Consider the following 10,689-nt stretch of genomic DNA (forward strand, 5'->3'; position numbering starts at 1 on the left):
CTGTACTCATGTATGTGTGTACACTCATGCACACACCCATAACTGTCACAGACAGAGAACTGAAGTCAGCTTTAAGTCTTTAAGAAGCCCGTATTTCAATTAATTATATGAGTTCATCAGCAGCACCTCTGTGGCCACGGGGAGACAGAGCTGGGCAGCACAGCATGCTGCACTCATTCCAGCATGGAGCAATTTGCCAGCTCCTGTGTTTCAGTCCAAAGAGACAAAAGGGAGCTTAAGCCAAAGAAGCCATTAGGAAGCACAACAAGAACTGCTGCTCCTCAGCGGCGCCGGTTCACAAAACAGATGCCTTTATAGGACATGTCATTTTTTTTTTTTTTAACTAACAAACCAAGGACAGGAAGACATCAGTGACAACTTGGGTTTGCTGCTTCTAACTGCCTTCTACTATTCTACTCATCAGATAAATCGCAAAACAGATTTGGAGTTAAGAATCTTGAGATGATGAATTTGAGCTGAAAAGAAAGAAGGAAGCAGGAAGAGGTAACAGGAGGTGAAAAGCTGCTACTCAGGAGAGGATGTGAAATAAAAGAAGTACAAATACCTGTAAAAATTAAAAGCCAGTGTTTCATTCTTAAAATAAATAACTGAAGGCCTTTCCGGCTCAAATTCAATGAACATTCCCTATCCATTACCAGTTAAGTACACCTTCAAATTTACACTTATAAATCCATAAATTCCAATGAAGTTTGAATAGAATTCCTATTAAGAGAATTTGCTGAATCAGACATCACTGTATGAAGGAAGAATGCCCAGGCAGAGACACAGAACAAGTAATTAGGAAGAACACAGCAAAGGAGTTTTCACCTCTGCTCTGCACTATACAACTCATGCTGAAAACACAAGTCTTTGTGAAAAGCAGGTTTGTGTGACTACTGCCATGTATCTAATTGGTGGAGAGGAAATCTTAGCTGTACTGAATTGAGCAGACAAGCAGTGAGTGATGTCCCTGATAACTTCAGAGGGAATGATCGCATATGCAAGATTATTTAAAATCACTTAAGATATGTGAACAAAGGTATACCTGCCCTTTGCACACTAATGCTTCTCATCTAAGCAGATCACTCCAACTTTTCACTTATTTCTAGTTTTGCATCAACAGAGTTCCATAATGCTTATGGCCAAGTGCAGACTCAAAATAAATGTCTAAAACTAACACAACCCATAGACATCCAGACTAAAGTCACAAACAAACATAAATTTTTAACAGAAATGCACAGTAGAACTCCTTTAATAGGTTGAAACATAAGTTCACTCAAAAGGCACTTCACAGCCCAGCTCCAATTGCAAGAGATAACTCATCACAAAGATACTATCCCACTCCCTAACATCAGCCATACAGCATCTTTGTATGATGAATGTTCCAGTTCCAAGCTGATTTTCTCATTAGCTTTAAAATTTAATGATAAATTACAAACAGGAGGCTCAGTACGTTCAGCAATTTAAACTATCTGTTTAAAAACAAGTAGAAGGCTAACAGGGTATAAGCCTATGTTTAACAGCCAACAAAGCAAAACATGCCGCACTGCCTTTATCCATGCATGTAGCTGAATATTATGGGGCTTAGGTATTTAATAATTTTTTTTTGTGTTTGAAGTTAAAATAATTAATCAGTTATCATTTCTAAAAGCTTAGCAAAGGATCCAAGTTGAAGTCTTTATTTCTAGTGAATGGAGAGAAATTGCTTACTTTTAAATAAAGCAGTCACCCTTTTTAAGAGATCAAACAATAACCTTCCTGAAGCTCTGTAAAAAGAACTGTGTAGTCAACTGACTGGGGCAAGAAGTTTAATTTCAGTGACACCACAGAATAATCAGCTCTTTATTGGTTACTATTATGGCCAAGCACATCCCTAGACTGCAAGAACCAGTACACAGGAACTAGGGTAGCCTACTTCCAACAGTTCATAGCTGAAAGCAACTGACAAGGTAAATTAACTTAAATTGACATGGACTAGGATTTCATCCCATACTGACTTGGCAACAGCATACTTTTTTTTTCCCTTAACCCTTTAAAAGTGTGTTACATAATCCTTCCCATTGTTTTTCTGGATGGTCTCCAAAAGTTTTGGCTTGAAAAGCATGGAGAATATTAATAGCCTCTCTCTATTATATGTCATTCTCAAGAACTGACATAATTGAAACAAAGAATGAAAGACAGCCTACTTTCACTCAAATTAAGCTACTGCAATTATTGCACTGAAACTGTAATTGATAAAGTTCCGTGCTAAGACAAAATGCCTACAAATTTAATTTATAAGGGTGTACAGCTAACCAGGTAACTAATACATACACTTCAGATTTTGCAGAATGTGTTCACTATCATCAACTATTTATCAAGCTGAAATCAGTTGCAGACCCTGACTTTCACCACGTACTCTGGGATTTTTAAATCACTCCTCAATCACAATTATTACTTACAGGCATGCACAACTTCCATATATTGCAACCTTGGGATAGTTTAATCCTGCAAGCTGCCCTTCTTCCTTCCCTTGCCTTTCTTAACAGACAGCCAAGACCTTATTTTTCATCTCCTCTGCATTTTGTAGCATCTCTCACAAACTGAACTAAGTGTTGCTTTGCCTTCAGACATGTAAAACTGCCCACTTTTCTTAATAAATAGTGCTAAGACTGCAGAGTAACTTCTTGGATTTTAGCATCCATTTCTGTGTTAAAGTGGCAAATTCAAGAGAGAGATTTAGAGACATCTAAGGCTGCTATGAAGGGCTTTAGTTCTCTTTAAATTGCCAACTAGAGACAAAATTACACCATAGAAATATGCAACTTTTATGTTAAACTCAAGCGTCTGCTTCAGTGATTTTTCTTTGAAATTTCAGTGCTGCAAAGTCAAGGATTTATCAGCATGAACTATCACGAACATTACTGAAAGTTTGTTTCTCCTTGCTGTTGAAGAAATTGAAGGATTTGAAAATCTGAGCCACTCTTGGCTTTGACCTCATTTTTCAAGAGAAAACTCAGACTACTCAACTTTTGACAACATTTGCACTGATTTATGTTGGAGAGTAAAACCCTTTTATTTACACAGTTCCCTCCCCTTTTTCCTATCAACAAGTTAACCTCTACTGGGAAGATTTTGCAGATAAGTGCATTCAATAACTCACTGGAAGTGGCAACTCATTATCCCCTACTGCCAGCTGGGCAGTCCCACCTCTTCTGCACAACAGCTTCAACATTCATCCAACCAGCTCAAGATCCCTAGGCTCATAAAAAACTACCTGTAATTCACTTATAGCAAGATAAACTCACAGAAGTATGGCAGGCACCAACAACATGGCAACAGAAGCATATGCAGAAGTGGAATAAGCAAGAAGAGCTTCCCACTGCAAAGCTGTTGGAATGATTTAGTCTTCCTTGGAATGCTGCCCCGACACCTCAACATCCAGCAGAAAATACATTTCTCACCTGCTTCATGTGCCTTCTCAGGCACATGTGGTTGCAACAGCCTGGTCAGAGAGAGAAAGCCAGATAAACTTTCCCAGGAATTATTCTGGGAAAAGCTGTGAGAAGCTCAGAGAAAAGAATTCAAACAGTTCTTATCTTAAGGCTCTGCAGCTGGTATTTTGAACACTTGTTTCTCATTACATGTTTACCAAAGGGTGGTTTCTTAATTAGCCAATGGTGACAGTGTTTTAATTACATCTCCAATCAGGTTCACCTGCATCAGAACCGTGTATAAAAAGAATGGGCTTCCTAATAAAATTATTTTTAGCCTTCTGGAGACCTAGAGTCTATAAATTGACATGAACTTAAATTGGACTTAAATTAATAAAATTGTTAGTAGCCTTCTGGAGACCTAGAGTCTATGTGCAACTCATTCATCCATTCCTGACTCAATGGTGACAGGCACACAATATGACTCTTGGGGTGGTCCTGTGCAGGGCCAGGAGTGGGACTTCAGTGATCCTTCTGGGTCCCTTCAACTCAGGATATTCCATGATTCTATGAACCACTCCACAATCAAACCCAACAGTGAAGACTGAGAAGATGAACCAACAGTTAATTCTTCTGATATATGCCCTGCCAAAATTGTTCAGTTTTTAACAAGTCAACACCTAGAAAACTGAGAGTCTGAACTCCTTCCTTCTCTTATTGTAGCTTTACCCTCTCCCCTGGCCATTCTGAAATGATGTTTTTTCCCTGGCTGCACTTTCCCACTTAGAAATCATACAGCAAGGTTTTTAGGAGTTTGATTTAGGTTTTGGTTTGGGGGATTTTAAATGAGCTTTAAATTTAAAACCGTTTGATGGATCTACAGATCTAATTCAAATTGCTTTCTATTTTCCAGTCTCAGGTTTTTTTTAAAAAGAAAAAGAGACCAAACTACCTCATCAGTTCCCTTTAATATTTTAAAACAAAATTTTCATTTGAAAATAGAGATTTTAATTAGTTTTTCTCAAAATAAAAAATAATTTAAAACATTTATCAAGCATTAACACAGCACTTTTGCAAACTTTTATAACAGCGCTGCAGAGTAAAGATAGTTTAAAGAGGTGATCTTATGACACCAGTTTATTATTTCTACATCTCCCTCCTCAGTGGTGATGCAGGCTGACAATGAAAATGAACCTACCACAAAAGCTGAGCAGAAGAGTGTTGGACTTGAAAAATGAAATGGCACAAGGCATTAAATGCACTGCTAAATGCCAAACTGTGTTTGCCTTCAAAAAAATCAGTGTTTTCTTTATCTGCCTGTTCATTTGAAAATTCTTTTCTAAACAACATAAAGGATAATAAGGAGGCAGGTAACAAATTATGAAGATGTCATTTTGACTCCAGTTTCCAGAAGCAAAATTAATTTACTGTAGCTTTAGCACAGTTTCATTAGTACACAAGAGGAAACATCCCATAATGTGCAGAGTAAGTGTGTAACTGCCAGTCCTTTAGTAAGGAGACAGCCTTTATCAAACATATGAAAATACCCAAACTGCAACTAATCACACATGTAAGCCTATTTTTCACCTCAGAGCAAAGATGAGCGCCTCCTCCCTTCACTTAGGAAGCCTTCATTTACCTAGAGCAGGTTCTAAGTGGACACAGGTAAGTTATTCCTCGTCCCAAGTCCAAAGGACTTGAACTGTGTGCCCATTCTGTTTCTTCTAGAACACCCAAAAGTGACATATATCCATGCTGGTATTTCTGGCATTAAATAAACACAGACTACTAAACCACATGAAACAGAAACATGGCGTTTAGTGAGATCACCCCGTTTTGAAGGGATGAAAGTATGAACTTATAACTAGAACCCTGGGGCAGGGGGAAACTGACCATTAAAATCAACACGGCCACACATGGGCTGAAATTATTTTCAATGTGTCCTGCAACATTTCCTACACTGAATTTAAGAAGAAAACATAAAATCTAAGACACCCAGAGGACTGAAGCAATGGATATTGAGACTACTTCTAATTTAGTTCACTTTTCCTATCTTAATACAAAAGCTACTTATGAGAAACTAGCAACAAAAACGCTATTCAGAAATCAAATGTATTAAGATTCTCTTGCAAAAAGAGGTTTCCCAGAGCACATCAAATTCTTTCCCTGCAGACAGAGCACCACTCCTCTGACATACTTCATGGTAACATTTTTGAAAGAGATGGCTCCTCAACACACACAATTTCTTCACTTTCTTCTTTTATTATATAGAGCACAGTTAAAATCTTGCTGGACAGTTCCATAATGATCATTCCTTTCAGAGGTGCTGGAAAAAGAAACGTCATTGTGTTCAACCAGTACATATAAATACCAGTAAAAAGCTAATATTATGTAGCATATATCATTAGGCTTTAGGTTACTGCCACCTTTGAGGCTGTAGTTCCTGTATGTAAATTGGAACAAGCTCCTTGGCTTCTCCAAGAGAGGTACCTCACTGCAGGCTCTTCCAAAACTGAGGGTGGGTGTAGAAGGGAAAAACAACAGTAGAAAACACTATCAACATCCCAGACTTTCCCTGCCTCTCTCCATCTTGTTTTTAAACAGGCCACATGTGGTCTCTACAGTTTATCTCTACCACACAAAGTTGTGAAAACATACCAAAATCTGTGGTTTTGGTAAGATGTGTTTACAGTCAGTACTCGGCTGTATCATTTGTAAGCCAGGATACCATAATAATAAAGGATAATAAACAGCAGAAAGAATACTTAAGAGTTTGTTCAGGCATTTGTTTTGGTTTTGGGGTTTTTTTTAAGGTGGACAAGTTTTAGAAACCTGCAAGACTGCTCTAAGAAGAAAGGGAAGGAAAAAAAAAGCCCACTTGTGCTAAACCCTCAAAGAAACAAATTGTACGCTCAAAGAAATAGAAACTGTACGCACATTAAAAATCAGAAGTGTGCCCTTTTCTTTAACAGAAGAGAAATTGCCCCATCAGGTGAACTCAACAAAACACAGATGCTTTTTTGCCTCCACAGGAGATATTCAATAGGACTGTGGAAGCCAAACACCTCAGAGCATGAAGAATGCTTGGAGAATTTCAGTCTGCGAGGGCTGCTGGGGGAGTGACATTTAGTGCAACACAAATGGAGGTTTCCCTGGTGGATGTCTTGCACAGAATCCCCGATGGGGGGCAGACAGTACACCAGCCAAAATAGGCAGCATGTACTCTGACAATATCCCAAATACAGCAATGGTGGGCAATGGCGTTTCCAGATTTGCCCAGCACCCTGGTGAGGATAAGACTGATTAAGTGTTCTAACTGCATGGAAACCCAGAACAACACCAGTCGTACTTCACACAGTCAGAGATATAAAAATACACTGACACACACGCGACTACACTGTTGTGAGCCTGCAATAACCCGTGACAAACCAAGGAAGAAAGACTGGCCAGAAAAAAAGATTTCAACAGCCCTGTAATCAAGTTCACTACAGATGATTCTGCTCATTATGATTACATCAAATTTAATTTACGAAGATGAACCTCAGGGCCAACACAGAGCAGCCGTATAATTCTTTACATCTGCTGGGATCTACAAACTATCTGTTTCCCAAATAAATATGAGCATGTAAATTCTTCTTCTAAAAAAAAGAAGAAAATATAATGAATAGCTGGAATTGGATATATATTAACTTGAGTGTAAAACATCAGCCTAAAGCAGTTTGAACTCTTGCCACAAAGCAAAAGAATTTGGTTTTTAGATACAGTGCTGGACATAGGCCCAGCTCCTGCAAAACTAGTGAAACTGTTGCAGCCCAAAAGCATGTAGGGCTATATTCAGTCCAATATAGGAAAAACTCCCATTCTTTCCAAGAAAAAAACTATAGAGAAAAACATTCCCCTTCCCTATTATATGAAACTGCTGATTGTGCAGGGCCCTCTGCATAAAAATTCTGCAAATAACCAAAAGAAGGCTGGAGTCAGAACAAGGAACTCAATGGAATTTTTAACCAGCCTCTAATTTAAGGCCCAGCAGCCAACTGCATTTTTTGAGCAAGCTTCTTCAAAGATGATAAAGCCTGAAGGGAAAGAAAAGGAGACCGTGGGAGCACAATGCTTGTAGACTAGCCTAAGATCTTGAATTTGTTCTCCAAATGCAGTTTTGCAATCAGCTATCAAACAATCCAGTCATGGAGGTACCCAAATTCCTGAACTGTAGGTGTGACTTAAGAGCCACTGATGGAACACAGGCACTTCTGAATCTTGACTCATCAATGCCACAAATGGCTTTGCCAGATGTGAGGACAGCAGGACAGGAAAGCTCTCTAACATACTGGTGCCAAGATACACCCTACCATGTCATTGTCACATGTAATTACTGCATTTAAAGAACTGTCTTTTTTTTCAAGAACTTAAGAGGAGAGTTTCTAGTGGCCTAGTATGATACAACAAAAATACCTTTAGTTAGAGAACAACAAGTTAGTATTCCAAATCCCCATAATTCTAATGATAGGCATCCACTCACTTCTCTAGCACAGGAGAGGGAATCAGAAAGGGAGAAAACAATCATGCATACAGAAGGAACCATGGAGGATTCAGAGCCCAGAGAATAACAGTACAATGGAGAAACCAACTTGTAATATCCCAAATTCCTGTGCAGCTAACAAGCAGAACATATGCATGCAAATAGAGCCCTGCAATATAACATGGCAATTAAATGGCTTTTAAAGTGCTTAACTGAAGTTAAAACTGGCACTATTAACTGATCCAGCTCAGGGCTCCTCAGCAGCATGGATAAAATTAAATTATCCTGCTACAGCTCTGAGATAATACACATCAAGCACTGCAAAATTAAAAAAAATTGACTAAGAAAACACTGCAAAGTGTACAGATGATGCCAGACTGAGCAGCAGCTATTTACAAAGGAAAGCCCACAATTTTTTTCTCCTATAAGTCCCCAGAAAGATACACAGACAGCTTGCTTAGAAAGCAACTGGCTTGCTTAAGGAACTCTGTGATCAGTTACCTTGACACAAACCCAAAATCTCCCCAAGTAACTCAGGTCTGAAGAGTTATGGGAGCTTCCTATGTTTTGTGCAGTTGATTTCCTACCACAGTTCAATGAACACAAGTGATAAATCAGAAACACCAGTGCCAGCCAGAAGGATCAGAGACTGCCAAACAAGGTTTCACTGAGCAGGCACAGACATCCAGCAGTGCATTACAGCCATAGTTACAAGCTTCAATAAGTGCAGCTTCCTTCAGTACCTTTATATTTACACAGCACTAAGTACGGCTTATTTAAGAAACTTTTATTAAAAGCCTGGACTTGGCCAGACCAGTTAGTGCAGCAATATTATAGATTTGTTAACAATAAAACAAAGAGGTCAGTGCAAAGTTCTTAAAAAAATCTTAAGCTTACCAAGCAAATTGTGTGGCAACAAGTCAAAGCTTCCCACTAGTACCAGGCCATGCTTTAGCTCTGTTACTACTCAGCTGAAAGTAAACACGGTAGTATCTTGCCTGTCTATAAAGAGAGAATGCATCTCTGTCTACTCAGTGCTAATTATACTTCTGAGGACAAAACAGACCAGAAACACATGTTCTCTGACATCTTCCAGGACCAAATAAAGTCAAGAAAATCTTTTCCTCCAGTGTTTACTTTCAAGAGGCTAAACACATTCTCCTGTCCATTCTATTCACACTAGAGGCAGTCTGTCAAAATATTCTCTGTCAGTCCATTCAGGAGCACTGTTACCTAGGGAAAGAGCATACTTTTTTTGCTTAAGACAGAGCCACTTTTGAAAAGTCTTTGACACTAAGAAATCTGAGCATGCCAGTTGTACATTAGTATTTAACAAAAGTACAACTTACTGAACTGATCTTTCACATATCAATTTGCTTCTGATATGTAGCACTTTTTGTATTTTCAGTTATAAGTAACAAAGTGTAAAAGAGTTCTGCCAGCAGTTCTAACTATGCTACCTACTGAACAGAACACAGTGAAAAGTAGCCTCCCAGGATTTGTCAGCATCAGTAACATTTCTAAGTTAAACAGCTTTACTCTTTAAAGTTCAAATTGCCTTTGCACTGTTTGATACGCTAAGAAAAAGAAAACCCTACACAGCAGACAGAGAAATACGCCTGAAGGCGCCTTCCCCCATCCCGGGTCACTTGCGGAGCTGCGCTATTTCGCAACACTTTAACACACACCTTAGAACTCTACAAGCCTCGACGTTTACCCAAGAGCTCGCCTGAATCACCTCTGACTTAACAGCATCTCCAGCAGCGGGGCATGCCTAAAGCGCGGCCGCGGCACACCGACACTCCCTCACTCACCCACTGGCTGCTGAAGTAGTCGAGCCCCTGGCAGATGATGCGGGCGGCCTGTGCCAGCAGCACCTGCACGCCCAGCGAGCTGCCCAGGCAGTAGAGCCCGTAGAGCAGCGGGCCCCCGGCGCCCAGCAGCAGCAGGAGCCGCCGCCGCCGCAGCACCTGCTCGCCCAGCGCCTCCACGCCGTAGTTGGCGAAGCAGATGGGCAGCAGGAGGGCGGCCAGCAGCACCGGCGTGCGGGAGCGGTGCAGGCGGCCCAGCCAGCGCCGCCCCAGCGCCGTCAGCGAGGTCTTGAAGGGGTGCAGGAAGGTTCCGCAGAGCACGGCCCAGAGCAGCGGCCGCAGGAACGCCTCCAGGATGAAGTACACGAGGACGGCGGCGCCGCAACACAGCCCCGCAAACAGCAGCGCCCCGGTGTTGTAAAAGGCCTGCTTGATCGGCTTCTCCAGCCGCGGCAGCGACATTCCCGCCGCCCCGCCCTGGCCGCCCAGCGGCAGCCGCGGCATGGCCGCGCCCGCGCCGGGGGAGCCGCCCGCCCGCCGCTCCCGCACCGGCGAGCCCGGAGGGGCTGCGGCGGGACCCGCGTCCGGAGCCGCGGCGGGACCGGCGTCGGGAGCCGCGGGCTCTGCGCTGTCAGCCATGGCGGGCACGGCCGCCGCGGGCGGGCGCGGAGCGGGGCCGGGACTGCCCGGGCGGTCGTGCCCGAGGGCGCGCAGGGGCCCTGGGCTGTAGTGCCGCCGCCGCGCGGCTCCGGGCGTGCGCCCAGCCCGGCGGGAAAGGGGCGGTGCCGGCCGGGAAGCGAGCTGGGAAATGTAGTTCTGCTCCGGGAGAGCGGCAGCCGCGCTCCCCGCGCCCGGCGGGAGCTGCGGGGCTGTGCCCGGGCCCTGAGCCTCCGCCGTTCCCGCAGAGCGCGGGCCCAGCGCCTGCGTGGCTGAAGAAGGCGGC

The 10,689-nt window shown here is 42.4% G+C and overlaps 1 protein-coding gene across 2 annotated transcripts in view; it reads right to left on the reverse strand.

Moving 5' to 3' along the window:
* Window positions 1-10,265, reverse strand: part of TMEM245 (transmembrane protein 245) — a 78,844-nt gene extending 68,579 nt beyond the window's left edge. Inside the window, exon 1 of one of the 2 annotated variants that reach the window (XM_030967966.1) lies at window positions 9,750-10,265. In XM_030967966.1, coding sequence (XP_030823826.1) covers window positions 9,750-10,250 — 501 coding nt within the window. In that variant the 5' untranslated portion in view covers window positions 10,251-10,265. The remainder of the gene's footprint in view (window positions 1-9,749) is intronic. The other variant, XM_030967958.1, reaches the window with a different exon arrangement.
* Between the last annotated feature and the right edge of the window lie 424 nt (window positions 10,266-10,689).

The sequence above is a fragment of the Camarhynchus parvulus genome, chromosome 2 (assembly GCF_901933205.1).
Source record: "Camarhynchus parvulus chromosome 2, STF_HiC, whole genome shotgun sequence".
Classification (NCBI taxonomy): Eukaryota; Metazoa; Chordata; class Aves; order Passeriformes; family Thraupidae; genus Camarhynchus; species Camarhynchus parvulus.